We start from the raw sequence: 18,581 nt of genomic DNA, 5'->3' as shown, positions 1-18,581 counted from the left end.
ACTAAATCATCCCAGCCAGGGTTTTGTCAAGCCTGACCTTAAAAATCTCAAAGGAAGGAAATTCAGCCACCTCCCTAGGTAACGCATTCCAGTGCTTCACCACCCTCCCAGTGAAATAGGGTTTTCTAATATCCAACCTAAACCTTCCCCACTGCAACTTGAGACCATTACTCCTCGTTCTGTCATCTGCTACCACTGAGAACAGTCTAGATCCATCCTCTTTGGAACCCCCTTTCAGGTAGTTGAAAGCAGCTATCAAATCCCCCCTCATTCTTCTCTTCTGCAGACTAAACAATCCCAGTTCCCTCAGCCTCTCCTCATAAGTCATGTGTTCCAGTCCCCTAATAATTTTTGCTGCCCTCTGTTGGATGCTTTCCAACTTTTCCACATCCTCTTGTAGTGTGGGGCCCAAAACTAGACACAGTACTCCCAGATGAGGCCTCACCAATGTCAAATAGAGGGGAACGATCACATCCCTTGATCTGCTCGCTATGCCCCTACTTATACATCCCAAAATGCCATTGGCCTTCTTGGCAACAAGGGCACACTGTTGATTCATATCCAGCTTCTCATCCACTGTAACCCCTAGGTTCTTTTCCGCAGAACTGCTGCCAAGCCATTCGGTCCCTAGTCTGTAGCGGTGCATTGGATTCTTCCGTCCTAAGTGCAGGTCTCTGCACTTGTCCTTGTTGAACCTCATCAGATTTCTTTTGGCCCAATCCTCCAATTTGTCTAGGTCCCTCTATATCCTATCCCTACCCTCCAGCGTATCTACCTCTCCTCCCAGTTTAGTGCCATCTGCAAACTTGCTGAGGGTGCAATCCACACCATCCTCCAGATCATTTATGAAGATATTGAACAAAACCGGCCTCAGGACCGACCCTTGGGGCACTCCACTTGATACCAGCTGCCAACTAGACATAGAGCCATTGATCACTACCCGTTGAGCCCGACAATCTAGCCAGCTTTCTATCCACCTTATAGTCCATTCATCCAGCCCATACTCCTTTAAGTTGCTGGCAAGAAAACTGTGGGAGATAGTGTCAAAAGCTTTGCTAAAGTCAAGGAACAACACGTCCACTGCTTTCTCTTGATCCACAGAACCAGTTATCTCGTCATAGAAGGCAATTAGATTAGTCAGGCATGACTTGCCCTTGGTGAATCCATGTTGACTGTTCCTGATCACTTTCCTCTCATCTAAGTGCTTCAGAATTGATTCCTTGAGGACCTGCTCCATGATTTTTCCAGGGACTGAGGTGAGGCTGACTGGCCTGTAGTTCCCAGGATCCTCCTCCTTCCCTTTTTTAAAGATGGGCACTACATTAGCCTTTTTCCAGTCGTCCGGGACTTCCCCGATCGCCATGAGTTTTCAAAGATAATGACCAATGGCTCTGCAATCACATCCGCCAACTCCTTTAGCACTCTCGGATGCAGCGCATCTGGCCCTATGGACTTGTGTTTGTCCAGCTTTTCTAAATTATACTTGAGTGTATTGTATGCAGTCAGATCTTCAGGCTCTCATTGGAGTAGGAGAAGTTTGCTATCAAAGGAAACCAATGTTTTCATCACCTTTCTAGATCACTTTTGTTAGAGAAATAACTAGGCAAACAAAAGGAAGGCCTGTAATGATTCTACCCAATCTATTTTAGGTTTTAACATAGCACCTATCAACCTAGTACCTGAGTTGGCTCCTTGCTGAACCTCTCAGTGCAGGGAGGGGGAGGGTTTATGTCCACAGTGGGACTTCAGCAAGTGATGTAGGGTTGTGTATATATTGCAAGGGAACGCTCACTCCAAGAATTAGACAATTTTTATAGTAATTACGCATCACTATTGTAAAATTAAATATGATGATGTATCAAGTTGTATCCCCACCAGTTTGACTATTGCAAGGACCCTCCTCTTTTCCCTAGCAATAGAGTGCACCTACCTACCCAAAAGTTTTTAGACTTTGCCTCCCCTGCCCTTTTGGATGCTGCAGTTTGTCCATAGATGATCAATCCAAAGTGATCTGAATCCTTAGAAAGGGAGACAAGGTAGCTCTTTGCTTAGCAACAATCTTTGCATTTTGCCCTTGATGGGTTAATCATGAGAAGAATATGAATTCTGATTGGCTAGCACACATCAAAGAAGTCGATTAATTTACAGAAAACACATTCAGTCATTCAGGTGAAAGGCCTTTGTTACCCTCTGTTACAGTTCTTCCTGACACTGGCCTTGTCTACACTGAAGATTTTCTGAAATTTTCCTACAATTGCTTTAGCACTGTTGCTGCTCTAGTGTAGACCATCTGCAGGCATTTCACCATCATCTCGTGTAGTCCTATTCTGAGCTGACAACATATTGGTAAAAATGCTAATAGTCAGTCTACAGTTCTCACCATTGCTAGCATCTCTGGAGTTGTACCAGTGCTAGGGTGATCAGATGTCCTGTTTTTAAAGGGACAGTCCTGTTTTGGGGGATTTTTTTCTTATATAGGCACCTATTACCCCCCACCCCCTGTCCTGTTTTCTCACAGTTGCTATCTGGTAACCCTAACCAGTGCTAAAGCAAGAGTGGGAGAATTTTTAAAAAATCTTTGTTAGAGACAAGGCCACTGAGGTTTTTCTAATGAAAGTAAGGTGATTTTAAGGGGTGAAGTACAAAGTCTCTTATTTTGCATTATGTCTTGCAATGTTTCATGTCTCATGATTTCCCTAACCTTTCTCATTTCTAATTGTTTTAGTATTGTTTGCATACCTATTTTATGCTCTCTGTGTTTCCATTTTAGTGAAGTTTTAAGCACCTTTATTTCCAATGTCAAAGAAAGCATTCAGGGGGTAAGTAAATCCAAATTCCACATTGTAGCCTTTATCTAAAATTGAATTGATGGTTCTGCATTAACCTGTAGGGTCCCTAGGGCATGAGCTCAGCTTCTGTGACCCTACAGTTTTCAGATCAATAGGGTGAGTTGCCCTTTACAATTCTCTTAAATTGGGAGACTCTTAAGAGCACACAAAGAATGAATACAGTGACCACAAACACACTTACAAGCAAAACATCGTGTTTGTATTATAAGTGACATGCACACACCCATCTACACAACCTGAGAGAGCCCAAGCAATAGCCAATGCCATATTCATGCTCCCATACCCAGAGCAATTACAGAGTCTGGTGGGTCTCTCAACAGGCGGTCATGATAGAAAGGTAGTTCCTGCTGAGGCCTTCTCTCGGAGTCTTCCCACCCTTTCCCTTCCAGGGAACTGCTTGTTGTTCTGACTATGCCTGGGGGTTTCAACTGCCTTTTATCTATCTGTGCTTCCACACCCCATACATTTTGGCGTGCCCCACTTTCCAGAGGTTGTTCTCTTAGTTCCCATTTTTCCTATTTACATCTTATTAACATTTACGTACACATGTTCCCATGGTAACCTGCAGTCAGAGCAGAATTTTCTGTGATGTTACAATCAGGTGTCTTGCAGTCTGGACAGATACATTGGCACATCTTTTAAAGTAATCTTATGGTTTCATTGGCATTGGGTCAGTCTTGCGTCATCTACTCATGTCAAGTCTCCTTAAGCATGAGGCCTAGTCTGGCTAAATTGAAATCTTACAGGACTTAACCTATAGGCCTTGCATTACAGCCTTACTTTACTTACGTACCTAGTACACACACATCACTCCTAAATACTTGTCAGTCTTATACTCCTATAATCCTACAATTTATTAATCACACATTGATTACATACAAAATGACATATGACTGAACCATGACAATAGATAATACAATTAAATGAATTAATTAGCTATAAAGTCCAAAATAAAGAGGTTAGAAATATTGCTGTGCATTAATTTTATTTTTAGTTTAATACATTTGCCTTTTTGAATTACAATATTTTAAACTATAAATAAATACTCCTTTTTGATGCCGTTCCATTCAGTTTTCACAATTTATTGCAAATACTGTAGTGCAAATGAATAGATGACAGACCATTTATTTTCTTATTTGTCTTGGTTTTTGCAGTTGCAAACATGCTTCAACAAGTTTGAAGAAAGATTGGATTCAAGAAACAAATCAATTTTGGATTGCTTGGAAGCCGTTTCTAAGACCTGTAAGCACTTGCTATTTTTCTGTTAATAGCAGAGGACATTGTCAAACTGCCGAATGTTTTCTCCAAGCTGAGAGATAAGACTAGTAGGGCACTCTCACACCCTATAAGCTCATGGGTTTGTCTACACTCACGTTCTTTCCCTGTTGGAACCTTCGTTCCCTTACCAATATTTGCCATCCCTGCACGTTGTTTGTTGCTATGTCAAGCAGAGTTCTGAAATGTTTTTTTTTTTTTTTAAACAGACAACCACTATGCACATCTTTGGTTCTGTGTAGATGATGATAGTTATTTGGATACTGGGAGCACTAATGACCCTTATGTCAGGGAAAAGGACATGTCATGCAAACAGATAGGGTGAAGATTGGCACAGTCCTCTTAGTTTCTTATTGTTTAACATAGGAACTCGTCGCCCAATCTCTAGTTGATTGTTAATTCTTGACCTAACCATCCACAGGTCCATACTTTCTTTAATATATTTTCATGAACTGGGTGAAGCCTTGTTATGGGTTGAGTTAAAACATTGTTCAAACTGATGTGTGTATGAGCTCTTCATTTAAGTCAGCTGTAAGAGACAGTTAAGGGGCCACACTTTAAACAAAGGCCTAGACTCTGCCCAGAAACTAGCACCGGGTGGGCAGAGGGTTCCACTGGGTTGTGACAGGATAGGGGTGTGTGAGAAAACACAGAAACTGAGATCAGACAAGAACAATGGGAGAAGCAAAGGCAAAAAGCAAGAAAGCCAATCAGTAGCCTGTGAGTACAGTATGACCCTGGGAAAAGCGAGAGAGAAAACCTTTGGGTCTATGGGCTAAAGACACTAGGGGCTACAAGCTAATCATAGAAGATCAGGGTTGGAAGAGACCTCAGGAGGTCATCTAGTCCAACCCCCTGCTCAAAGCAGGACCAACCCCAACTAAATCATCCCAACCAGGGCTTTGTCAAGCCGGGCCTTAAATACTTCTAAGGATGGAGATTCCACCATCTCTGTAGGTAACCCATTCCAGTGCTTCACCATCCTTCTAGTGAAATAGTGTTTCCTAATATCCAGCCTAGACCTCCCCCACTGTGACTTGACACCATTGCTCCTTCTTCTCTCATCTGCCACCTCTGAGAACAGCCGAGCTCCATCCCCTTTGGAACCCCCCTTCAGGTAGTTGAAGGCTGCTGTCAAATCCACCCCTCACTCTTCTCTTCTGCAGACTAAATAACCCTGTTCCCTCAGCCTCTCCTCATAAGTCATGTGCTGCAGCCCCCTAATGGTTTTTGTTGCCTCCCCGCTGGACTCTCTCCAATTTGTCCACATTCTTTCTGTAGTGTAGGGCCCAAAACTGGACACAGTACTCCAGATGAGGCCTCACCAATGTCGAATAGAGGGGAACGATCACGTCCCTCGCTCTGTTGGCAATGCTCCTACTTATACAGACCAAAATGCCATTGGCCTTCTTGGCAACAAGGGCACACTGCTGACTCATACCCAGCTTCTCATCCTCTGTAATCCCCAGGTCCTTTTCTGCAGAACTGTCGCTTAGCCAGTCGGTCCCCAGCCTGTAGCAGTGCATGGGATTCTTCCGCCCTAAGTGCAGGACTCTGCACTTGTCCTTGTTGAACCTAATCAGATTTCTTTTGGCCCAATCCTCCAATTTGTCTAGGTCTCTCTGTACCCTATCCCTACCCTCCAGCATATCTATCTCTGCTCACAGCTTAATGTCATCCATGAACCTGCTGAGGGTGCAATACATTCCATTATCCAGATCATTAATAAAGCTGTTGAACAAAATCGGCCCTGGGACCAACCCCTGGGGCACTCTGCTTGATACCGGCTGCCAACTAGACATCAAGCCGTTGATCACTACCCGTAGAGCCTGACAATCTGGCCAGCTTTCTGTACACCTTATAGTCCATTCATCCAATCCATACTTCTTTAACTTGCTGGCAAGAATACTGTGGGAGACTGTATCAAAAGCTTTGCTAAAGTCGAGGTATATCACGTCCACTGCTTTCCCCATATCTACAGAGCCAGTTATCTCGTCATAGAAGGCGATTAGATTAGTCAGGCATGACTTGCCCTCGGTGAATCCATGTTGACTGTTCCTGATCACCTTCCTCTCCTCCAAGGGCTTCAAAATGGATTCCTTGAGGACCTGCTCCATGATTTTTCCAGGAAGTGAGGTGAGGCTGTAGTTCCCTGTGGAGTGCGTTTAGATTAGAAACCTTTAGTTCAATAGAGAAGAATGGAGTTTTGGTATAAGATTATATAGGATTTTTCATCTGCACACTTACTTTGCTTTGGCATGTATTAGGCACTAGTAATAGTGGTGACTATGTTAAGACTAATTATTGTGGTGTGGGGAAACTACTTTATTTCCTAGCTTAATGACCTAGAAGATGTCAGCTGGTCAGTCACTATGGTTGTGTAGCACAGCAAAGCATTTCATTCACAACCCCCGGGGAAGAATCAAGCAGTATTTTATTCATATTTACAAATTAAAGAGTAAATGCAGTTTTTATTGACTTCCCTGTTTAGTGCAAGAGACTGCTCAGTCCCACTATGGATCAGTGCTGAATGCTCTAACAGACAAAAGCCAAATGGAGCAGATATTACTGGAGATGGAGAGGAGACTTGCAGCTGTAAGTTCAGAAATTCATCTGTTGTGCTGAATCTGGGTCCTGAATTTCTCCCATTTCTCTAAAAAATATTAACAAAATATTAGATTGTCTTCCTGTGCTAGGTTACGAAGATGAAAGTTACCATTCTAATAGAGGAAAATATGTATATTAAAATGCTAATTCTAGGCTAACTCTGCCATCTAGTAATCGTGCATTACGCTGCCCTGCAGGGATCCAAGCTGGGGTGTTGATCGTGATCTTTTGTTCGTCAGAATAGAAGGTGCCACTCTCAGAGTGCCATCAGCGTGGTGGTGGCCCCATTTCCCAATGCTATGGGAGCTGTGCTCTAGAAGGGCCGGGTTCCTGGCAGCTTGGAGAATGCTGGAGCGGTACGTCTCCGATAAAGAGGGTTGGGCGTGCTTCTCATGGAAAGTCAGGTCAGACAGGGCCTCAGGGAGAGAACAAGGGACTTAGAGGGAGCAAAATATGACTTGTCATAAAGGTGCAAGATTGAAATGTCAGACTTTAAGCTGCATAGGTGGAACTGCATTCCCAGAAGGGCCCCGCAGTATATGTTTGTGGCAAGCAATAAGCCACAGAAAGAAGTGGTATGTTGTCTTCATGACGATAGGGAGACATCACAGTGAATTAGAAATTCACCCCATCCAAAGAAATGTTATCACCATATTGCTTTTTGAAAACATGGCTCTGTACAGAAATATCCAGACTGCTGATACTTGTGTTGATATGAAAGCTAAGTGGACCGTCTAAGATTTAATACTAAAGGCATTTTGATTTGAATGTTACTGTTGGAGTATTTAGTGGTTGTTGCCTAATATTTCTACTCTGCTGACTACTTTCCCCAGAAAGATATGGAGATTTTAGATGTGAAAAACAATTTACAGTTACTGAAGGAGAGTCTGGAACTACTAACATCTCAGCAGAATAAGCAACATCAGAAGCTATGTGAACAGTTAAATCACCTACCGTTCCCCAGCATCTTAGCTGAACTGCAGACATTCATTTCCACTTCCAGATTTCCCAGCTGCATAAAGGATAATGCATCCCAGACCTCTCCAGATATATTACAGGACCTCTATCTCATCAGTCAAGAGAAAACATGCTGTCAGTGCTATCAGACCATGAGGGTTTGCAGAACGAGTTCATTTCAGACTCAGCCATGCACCATGACAATGGCAAATAGACATGGAGATTCCCATATGAAGAATCACATAGCTAAAGATGATACACACAAGAGTGATTTAAACACAGCTGCTGGAAGGGAGGTCAGTCTCACTACTACAGGTTTACGAGGCAAAGAAAACATGACTGTCCAAGAGATGAAGTCTGCTTTAGAAAAGCAACCCTCTGCTAACAATCCACCTTCTGCCTGCTGCTCCAACACTGATGTTTTTGGGGATAGTCATGAGAAACATCAGCTGCTTACTCAAGAAATACATCAAGCCACACCTCTGAGGAAGGTAATCAGGAAGAACTCTAAGGGAATCAAAACTGTGACTCCTTCACAACAAAATCAGAGCCAACTTTGCCACCCTCCTGTACAAAACAATATGGCTGGACAAAGAGACGAAGACTTTGTCACAGACAACAGGATGCATATCACAGTTGTAGGAAACAGACTAAAAAAAGAAAAGTCCAAAAAACCCCGCCGGAGTAAATTAACAGTGAGGAAACAAATGTACGTTGCTAAGAAAAAAGGAGACCTTTCCAAGTGTCCTGACAGTGGTCTGAAAAAAAAAATGACCAGCAGATGGATGGAGTCGGAGGATTCCAGAAAAAATTACTCTCCCACAGATACAGTTATGCTTCATTCAGAGAACTCTGGCCCAGGGTCTTCAGCTCCCAGTCACCAAAAGCTAAGCAGGGCCCAACACAGAAAGAAAGAAAACTCCTTGCCGGTGCTCCACTCCCATGAAAACCTGGAATGGCTTGCAGCCAAGAGGAAGGAAATACTGGAAAATAAGAGGAGAGAGGATATTTGCAATACCAAACGGACTCTCTGTTTCTGCGATTGCTCTCCCTGGGAGAGTAACATAAAGGGTGAAAACCAGATGAGCTGGTTCAGTCTCCCAAGCACCATGGCTTCTAATAAGTCAAGTCTTTCTTTCGCCCCTGCCCAGCATAAGAATACAACATTTTGCTCCTTAGTTTTTGACAGTGATTATTCTGATTGACATTTTCTGTTTGATTTTCCCGATGTATAACAGAAGTGTGGCTAGTTCAATCCATTTTTTCTTTAGGTCTGTTGGCTTTTTAATTTCTCAAGTTCTGTCACTCTTTAGACATTGCACATAACTGACCATATGGCACCTTGGAGCCTTGTATGGAGGGACAAGTCTTTTTCATACACATGGCAGCCCCCTCTGGCAATATACAGGATGTACTCATACCTAAATTACATTGGAATGTCATTGGCAAGCTTTGTGTATTGTAAATGATAATATGTTGCTGTATTCTGTCCAGAAATGAGGTCTGAGGCAAGGATTCCCATTCACCTGGGCAAGCTGACGTGCTCTTTTTTTATTTTTATATTTTGGTGTCTTCCTGCTCTTAACAGAAATGCCATAGTTTTCTAATTGCTGTCATCTTTGCTTAGCAGAAGAGGGTCTGTGATGCTTGCCTAAATTTCCACTAGCGAGAACACTGCTAGCAGGCTATGGGGCACAGAAACACAGCTGAGTCTATTGTTACTATATCTAGAAGTGGAATCTATTTTAAACTTTTAAAGACATGTAATACAGTGTCTGTGGCCTGGGGCTTTAATTCCAGTTTTTCATTCTTTCTCTTTAGAGTGGTTCAGATGGCGAAGGGCCCGAATTCTGGTACCATGGAAATGAATGGGAATTCTTATGATTTACTTCACACAGTTAAGATTAGCCCTAAGTCTTTTGCTCTATTCTGGGTAAATGTACCTTTTGTGTGAAAAAAGAACCCTAATATCTTGTGTTCACCAAATATAGCATTTCTTCTCCTTTCAGGCTTATTTCTCTGGTCACTTTCTTCAGTTTCAGTCTCATTTTTTTCTCATCTGCATCTCTTAGCTAATCAAGATCTTCATCTTATGTGTTTCTAGTGTATTAGGGCCTCAAAGAAGAGCCTAGAAAGGTGGCACCCGTAAAACAAGATGCCAAGAAAAACCATTGGTTCTGTCTGTTTTTGTTTAAAAGACTTACGTATTTCTGATTAATGGTGATTTCGAATTCATAGATTTTAAGGTCAGAAGGGACCATTAGGGTCACCAGTTCTGAGCACCAGCATAACACAGGCCATAGAATTCCACCTGGAGAATCTTGCCTCAAGCTCATAGCTTGATGGAACTACAGCAGCTCCTGTAGAAAGACATCCAGTCTCGAGTTTAAGTTTTGATCACTTAAAGTAATTTTATTCTATTGATCACAGAATCAGGTTTGCTCTGACAAATGAAACACTTCAATATTTAGGAAAGAGATCTGCTGTCATGAATATAAATGGCCTCATTTTGTCATTCCAAAATAAAAAGACCTTGTTTATCTATTACTTGATTATCAAGTCCATTTCTTCATGAATGTCAAATTTCTGTGTAATGATTTCAGGGGATAGGCTCATATGCTTGTATTGCTGTGGGTTAACAGGCAGATGCTGTTTAGCTAGTTTGTCTCCTACAGAGGATATAATTGGGATAATTAGTTTTATTCAGCTTGTCTGATATTTAACGAAGAGGGATAACATCACTCTTTATAACTCTGTAACGTAAGATTCTGTGTTAATGCTCTTTGGTGAACGTGACAGGTGACATTTTCAATCAGTGTGGCAGGATCCTCTGAGGAACTAACATGTCTCAGAGAGTGACAGCAACAGAAAAGATTAAGCGAGTCTCCAAGGTGTGAGTGCTGCAGTGGGGTGGGCATGCATACCCCGCAGCCAGATGCACCCTACAGGCGAGGTTACTACACGGAGGGCACCATTTTATACAGAAATGAAATGGCAACCTCCGCTCAGCGTGGCTTAGCACACACCATACGTGTGAGGTCACACCGGCGGGGCAGAGTGCACACATCCACAGACACCGCTGCTACCCAACGGACAGTCGCAGTACCACAGGGCTCAGTTTGATCAGTTGCGTGAGGCCGACGTGGTGCTCAGTCAAGAGGTTAATCTTCGTTGCTGCGGTGTCACCGTGGACACCAAGTGTTAGCACAGCAGCTGCACTAATTCAGTTGTCCTTCCCAGTGTAATCCCACAGTGCTTCTGCACTCTTCAGGGATGCTTTGACTCCTGGAGCATTGACTATCATCTGTCAAGCTGAAGTCATCTCCATCTCAACGTCTTCCTCCTCCAGGTATGGCAGCATCAGAGGTAGTACTCAGCTGCTCTCAGCTCCGCAGGGTACCCGTAACACCCAGATTAAAAGGGCCCAAGAAGGACAATAAAATATAACTGTAATAACATAGATTAAGACATTTCCTTTCTGCCTCAGGGATTCTCCTGAGAAACACGCAGGGATTGCCATTGCTGTCCACCTGCTGCTGCAGCATCTCCACACATCCAAGATCTGAAAAAAAGAAGAGGGTCATTAGCTAACAGACACACTGCAAAGCTCTCCCTCATGCAGTGAGCACGGTCCATCCTGGGTACTGAATGAGGCAGAGGTCCGCTGGGATAAATAGGATGTGATCGTGTAATTCAAAACAGTATCATATGCACAGACACAAAGCGGCTGGATTAAGGTGGCACAGGCGAACTTAATTCTGGCATTTCCTAACTTTTGGATGATTAAAGGAACATTAAGGTTGCGGAGTCAATGTGATTTTTCTGGTGCGTAGTGTGGCATTATAATGCAATAAATACCCTAGACAATACTCAAATTATATATGCCCTCAGGTGACACCACTGGCCTCCCAATGGTGCTCTCACCCATTTAAAATCCCCCTGGAAAAGGGATGCCATGCTTGGAAGGCTACTGCAGTAGCTGGGGGAGGAAATGAGATTGGAGCCATTTTATAAACCATGTGAGTATCATCAAGGGTGTTTGCTGCATTCCTCAGTGTCCTGAGCATTACATAGCACTTGCTGTATTCAAATCACAGCTCCTCAGTGCTCAGCACTGATGCAGGTCAGACACTAGGTATGAACTCGGGGCCTCACACACCACTGGGGCGAAGCTCTAGCTCAATCAGAGCTAGCACCTGGGGGTGGAATTTACTCCTCAGTTCAGCAGTGTGATCATTGGATCACCAATTAAACTTCCCTGGAATAACCCTGAGGGGCAAAGCTGTACCTAATGCATAGATTGGGAAGGGGATGAGAAAGATTGGCAGGCTTCTGAGAGTCAGAGCCAAGAGAGCCCTTCTGCTCCTTTCTCTTCTCTAGCCACAAAGCGCTCGGAGAGCTCGTCAAACACCTTGTGCAATTTATTTACAGCATTCTCACCATTGCCCTTACAGATGGGTGCAGCTCTGTAATTGCACATATGCACAGGTGCCGACTCCCTGGGTGCTCTGGGGCTGGAGCACCCACCGGTGGCCCTGCCAATAAGCTCCTGCCCGCTGCGATCAGCTGTTCAGCGCCATACAGCAGTGGGTGAGGGGCGGGATGCGCTCAGGGGAGGGGTGGGGCAAAATAGGGTTGGAAGAGGCAGGGCAGGGGCAGGAAAAGGTGGGGTGGGGGTCTTGGGGGAAGGGGTGGAGTGGGGGCAGAGCGGGGGTTGAGCACCCCCGAGGAAATGACAAAGTCAGCACCTGTGCCCCTTAGCTCACTCTGCCACGGAGGGGGGAGACAGAAGGGATCTTCCCCCTGAGAGAGAGCTCTCCTAGCTCTGACTCTCAGAAGCCTGCCAGTCTGTGTCCTCCTGCCAGGGGTGCTGGTTCTGGGGGTGTGGCAGCACCCCCTGGCTTGAAGTGGTTTCCATCATAGACAGGGTTTGCAGTTTGGTTCAATGGCTCTCCCCATCCCCATTATAAAAACTTCCAATGTGTCTGTCTCCCACTGAGGGCTTCCTTCCTGGGCCTTCTGTGCTTTCTGGGCTAATAGGTTAATTAGCCTTGTAGCCGATCCCCAATCTGTCAATTGGGCACAGCTTTGCAGTTTAGGGTTACTCTGGGGCGACTTAACTGGTGATCCAGTGATCCTTAGGCTCCGTCTCCAGAAGAAACAGTGCAGCTGCACTGCTGTAGCGCGTCAGTAGAGACACTCCCTACAGTCGGGGTGGGCAAACTTTTTGGCCTGAGGGCCACATCTGGGTATGGAAATTGTATGGCGGGCAATGAATGCTCATGAAATTGGGGGTTGGGGTGCAGGAGGACATGAGGGCTCCAGCTGGGGGTTCAGGCTCTGGGGTGGGGCTGGGGATAAGGAATTGGGGGTGCAAGAGGGTGCTCCAGTCTGGGACCGAGGGGTTCGGAGGGCGGGAGGAGGATTAGGGGTGGGGCAGAGGGATGGGGCACAGGAGGAGGTTGGGGGGCAGGCCCTGGGCACCTCCCGCAGCTTACCTCCCGCAGCTCCCAGAAACAGGAGCATGTCCCTCCTCCAGCTCCTAGGCAGAGGTGTGGCCAGGTGGCTCTGTGCGCTGCCTTGTGCGCAGGCATCGCCCCTGCAGCTCCCATTGCCTGAGGTTCCCGGCCAATGGGAGCTATGGGGGTGGGGGCAGCGTGCGGAGCCCCCTGACTGCCCCTACGCGTGGGAGCCAGAAGTGGGAAGTGCTGCTGCTTCCGGGACCCTTGTGGAGTGGGGCAAGACCCGAACCCCGCTCCCTGGGGCTGGAGCGCCGGAGCGGGGCAAACCCCAGACCTCGCTTCCCAGTGGGAGCTCGAGGGCCGGATTAAAATGTCTGGAGGGCCAGAAGTGGCCCCTGGGCTGTAGTTTGCCCACCTCTGCAGGACAGCGACAGGAGGGGTTCTCCCATTGCTGTGATTAATTCACCTCCCTAAGAGGCGGTAGCTAGGCTGATGGAAGAATTCCTGTCGACCTAGTGCTGTTTGCACTGGGTGTTAGGTCAACTTAACCGTGTAGCTCAAGGGGGGGTAGATTTTTCACACTCCTAAGCGACCTAGCTGGGTCGACCTAACTTTTTAGCGCAGACCTGGCCAGACAGATGCCCTCTCCTATCCTTCCACACAGCTAAAACTATCATCATCGTGTGTCCCACTTACTGCAACATTCCTCTCTCTGGCCTTGACAAATGCAGCCTTGCCCCACACATCTCTATTGAGAATGCTGCTGCGAAGACCATTCTCTGTTCCTGTCTCTTTGACCATGTCACCCCTCTCTTTGCACTCCTCCGTAGGCTCCACCTTTCTGTCACATCAAACATGAGCTACTCGTCTTCGTTTTCAAAGCCCTGCTTGACCTATCACCTCTCATTTACTACTGAGAGGCCAACGCCTGCTTCCGATAGGCCCATGCTGCCAACCTCCATCTCCCACTGATTACATTTTCAAATAAGAATCTTTGTGCTTTCTCTCCTGCTCCCCTCACACCTGGGAGGAGCTCCCCATAAACATCAGCAATCCTCCTTGAAGTCCCTCCTAAAAACTCTCCTTTGCCATGAGGCCTACAAAAAGTTTGACAGAGGTTAGGCCACTGGTTGCTGAAACCACTACCTGTCATGCTGACCAATATGTCTCATTGTTTCCTTGTACTCTCTCTGCAGTCTGTCTGCATCCATCTGTTGTCTCTTGGCCTATACTGTAAGTTGTAAGCTCCCTGAGGCAGGGAACATCTTTTGTTCTGTGTCTGTACAGTGCCTAGTGCAGTCCTGGCCCATCCATGACGGGATCCTAGGTGCTACGGCAGTACAAACAACAACAGTCACAGTGACAGAGCAGGAATGCGAGGTGGAGGTAGGTGGGGCCAAGATCTCCTCTTGTTCCTCATATTTCTTAGCTTTTCTGAGAGAGACAGGTGGGTGAGGGAATATCTTTTACTGGACCAGCTTCTGCTGGTGAGAGAGACCAGCTTTCGAGTCAGTCAGCATTATCACTACTCAGACAAGACTCTGTTTTGCGATAGGAAGAGTGCTCTGCATCTTGGAATGTTACGTTTCATTCATCTACATGCTGGAAACGAATCTTCTCCAGGAGGCAGGCTTGGGTGGAACGAATTGCTTGACGTGCCTTCCGTTGCATCACTGCAGTTGAGTTGGACGACGGCTTTGCTGAGCTGCAGGGCTGAGGCTGCATGGACATGCTGGCTGAGAACACAGAAAGGCAGCTTTATCCCACACTACATTTTGCAGTATGAAAACTTCAGATGGGTTTTTAACCAATAATTAAAATTCAGGGTGTACACAAGCTTATACTTAGTCCTGCTTCAGTTCAGGGGCTAGATGACCTACTACGGTGCTTCCAGCCCTACGTTTCTATGATTTCTACTGTGGTGGGTTTTTTACCCTCCTTTGCACAGCAGTGGTGCCTTGGAGATTCTTCACTGTTGTTTTTCACTTTTTCCTCTATGTTTTAGTTTCTTTAGAGTCTGGTTTTGTTTGTTTCGGGTTTTTGTTGTTGTTGTCGTCTTTGTAATTCAACATTCATTTTATACTTTTGACTTCTTTGCGCAAATCTTAGGGTTTTCCCCTCTTTTTTCTCAGCCCTCAGTGTCTGGATTTCTATACAGATCAGTGTCTAGGTTTCAGTTTATTACTATTTTTTCCTCTCCCTTTTAAATCCCTTTCTTTATTCATAGATCTTTAAGACTAGAAGGGACCATTATAATCCACTAGTCTGACTTCCTACTTAAGAGGCCAGAGAACCTCACCTAGTAAATCTGGCATCAAGACCATAATTTGTCAGAGTTAGAAAGATACCAAGTGTAGATTTAAAGATTTCAAGCTACAGAGAATCCACCATATTCCTTGCTACATTGTTCCAATGGTTTAATTACCTTCAGTTAAAAAAATTGGGTTTTATTACTATTCTGAATTTGTCTACCTACAACTCCCAGCCACTGGAGCTCCTCATGTCTTTTCCTGCTAGATTAAACCACTGTTTACTATTCAGTATCTTTCCTGTTGTGACAGAGCTCCGACCTTGTCCCCGTGGGTCCCGCGCTTCCAGGCGGTTTATGCTGCTTCAGAGGCTCACTGCAACCCTCCACCTAGCCCTTCTCTCTCTAGGGCCAGGGATACAGTCTACTGAGCCCTTTTCATCATCATCCAGCAATGGAGGTTGGTGAGAGAGTTCCCACAGTCTCTGTTGCTTCTACGGCCTCATGCCAAAACAGTTTAGCCTCCTGTCCTGACAGGGGCCTGTTTTCCCCTCCCAGGAGGTGTTTCTGTAGTGGTGGGTTGGGGGAAACCCGGCCCCACGCCCTACTCCGGGTTCCAGCCCAGGGACCCTAATGATAGCAGCTGTTGGCAGACAACCTTTTACTGCCAGAGTTGCTACATTTCCCTGGGCCACTTCCCCACAGCTCTCCTGCTTCTCCCTTCTTCACCCTTACCTTAGGGCTCCCTTACCAATGACTTGAGGGTGTCTTCATTAACCAGCCCTTCAGCCGCACTTCTTCTCCTTGGGTCCCCCCACCTGACTAGAGTGAGCCCTTTTATATTATCAGAGGGGCCTTAATTAGAGTCAGGTGGTCACATTAGCTTAATGGCCTCACCTGACTCTTTGCAGGTTAATTGGAGTCAGATATTCTCATTAGCCTGGAGCAGCCCCTGCTCTGGTCAGTCAGGGAACAGAAAACTGGTAATCCAGTGGCCAGTGTATCTGCCTTCTGCTACTCTGCTGTACCCAACTGGCCTGGGTCTATCACACTATATAGATTCTTGTTGACCATGATCAAGTTGCCTCCTTTTCAGATTTCTCCTGGATAAACTAACTGGATCAAGCATCTCAAGTCTCTCACTCGAATGCCTGTTTTCCCGACTTTGAATCAATCCTTTAGCTCTCTTCTGACTCCTTTTTGGAAGGGTGGACACCAGAACTAGACATAGTATTCCAGTAATGGTCTAACTAATATCATATACAGTGGTAATGCCACCTCCCTACTGCTATGTGGTATTCCCCTGTTTATGTATATCAGGCTGGAGTTAGCACCCTTATCAACAGCATGGCCCTGGGGGCTCATGTTCAGCTGGTTATCTGCCATGATCCCTAGGTTGTTTTCAGTGTCACTGCTTTCCAGGATACAGTCCCCCATTTTGTAAGTGTGACCTGCATTCTTTGTTCTTTGACGTATGACCTTGCATTTCGTTATGTTAAAATGCATTTTGTTCAAATGAGCCCACATGACCAAGTAAACCAGGTTGGTCTGTGTAACTGGCCTGTCCCCAACAATATTTACCACTCCACCAATTTTAGTGTCATCTCCAAACTTTACCAGCAATGAATTTATATTTTCTTCTAGATTATTGTTAAAGATTTCTTCTAGATTACTGATAAAGATTTTGAATACCACATAGCTGAGAACAGATCCCTCTGGGACCCCACCAGAAATACTCAGTTGGATGATGATTCTCCATTTACAATTACTTTTCTGAGATCTATCCATTCACCAGTTTTTAACCCATCGTATAGATGCTATAACTGATTTTCAGTAGTGCTAATTTTTTAATCAGACTCTCACGTGCAACGAAGTGCAGTGTTTCATAGACGTCTGTTAGGCCACCACCGTTACCTGTCTCAGCCAAATGCGCAATCTTCTTCGGAAAGAATCAGGTTTCTTTAACAAGACCGATTCGCCATAAAACCATGTTGACTGGCGTTAATTATGCTGCCAGCCTCTATTTCTTTACTGAGTACATCCCAGATCGGCCTTCCCATGATTTTGCCCAGGACTGGGGTTGAACTAACTAGCCTATAACCTTAATTCTCTGGTCTGGTTGTTCAGTTTCACTCTTTTTTCTCTTGTGCATCTCTTGGCTAGTCAAAAGGAAGATCCTTTTCCCCCCTTCCCACAGCTCTGTAGCCTTGTCCTAACTACAAACAAAGAAAGGATTGCTGTAGTTGGGAATAAAGTATATAAAACTGTTAAGCTCCAAGTTTGGGATCCCAATTTCCATGTATTTTCTAAAAGGATTAAAAATTATTTCACTCCTGTGTTGACAAGCTGTAAGTGATCTTGAACTGTGGGATGGAACAACCTATGAAATCACTGTAGTAGGAAAGGCCAGGACTAGCAAAAGATTTGGATTAAAGGCAAGTCTGTGCTATAACTGGACCAGTCCATAGAGTTCATTCATTTGCTGGTAGGAAATTCCTCTTAGATAATAACAGCAATACCCTGGTCCTAGCCATTTGTCAATGCACAGGGATTAAGGGTATGTCTACACCACCAATGAAGGTGTAACTGTAGTGCAGGGAGGCATAGAATCATAGAACCATAGCTTTAGAAGGGACCACTGTCATCTAGTCTATCCCACAATGCTAGCTAGATACCCATTTAGCTAGTACAGGTAACAAAAGTCACATAGCCATTGTGGTGTGGGCTAGTTGCCTGAGTACACGCCCATACCCTGGGTCCCTGCCAGGCTGGTATTGGGGCACATAAGGGTCAGGGGCCAGCTAGTGTTCCCACCAAGCCACAGGCAGCCCCACAGCAGCACAGTCAGGACGTGCCGCCCACAAGCCCCAGAGTGACCGTGTCTTTCAGCCCTCTGGCCAAGTGCCCTATGTAACCCCAGGGGTTAGCCCAGGAAGCTGTTTGGGTAACCACATAGACTTTGCTCTGCTGTGACTTCAGACCTCACCTTGTCTCCTGATCTCAGCCTGACTGCCCCTGACTCCGGCCTGGCACTATCTCTGAGCCCTGCTCTCTGTGCCAGGCCTGGCGCTGTCTCTGAGCCCTGCTCTCTGATCCCAGCCTCGCTGTTTACCAAACCTGGCTCTTGCGATTCCTCCAACTGCTGCTCAGCGAGTACCATCCCTGATGTGCAGACCCCAGCCA

The 18,581-nt window shown here is 45.5% G+C and overlaps 1 protein-coding gene across 3 annotated transcripts in view; it reads left to right on the top strand.

Annotated features, from left to right (window-relative positions):
- The window catches only part of IHO1 (interactor of HORMAD1 1), a 60,864-nt gene that overhangs the window by 34,566 nt on the left and 7,717 nt on the right, over positions 1–18,581 (top strand). Inside the window, exons 5-8 of one of the 3 annotated variants that reach the window (XM_073350827.1) lie at positions 2,771–2,819; positions 4,004–4,091; positions 6,616–6,719; positions 7,565–11,518. In XM_073350827.1, the coding sequence (XP_073206928.1) occupies positions 2,771–2,819; positions 4,004–4,091; positions 6,616–6,719; positions 7,565–8,893 (1,570 nt within the window). In that variant the 3' untranslated portion in view covers positions 8,894–11,518. Of the gene's footprint in view, positions 1–2,770; positions 2,820–4,003; positions 4,092–6,615; positions 6,720–7,564; positions 11,519–18,581 lie in introns of those variants that run through there. The other 2 variants (XM_073350832.1, XM_073350829.2) reach the window with 2 other exon arrangements.

Source organism: Lepidochelys kempii, chromosome 7 (genome assembly GCF_965140285.1).
Source record: "Lepidochelys kempii isolate rLepKem1 chromosome 7, rLepKem1.hap1, whole genome shotgun sequence".
NCBI classification, from domain to species: Eukaryota; Metazoa; Chordata; order Testudines; family Cheloniidae; genus Lepidochelys; species Lepidochelys kempii.
This window is presented reverse-complemented; position numbering and strand designations above follow the sequence as displayed.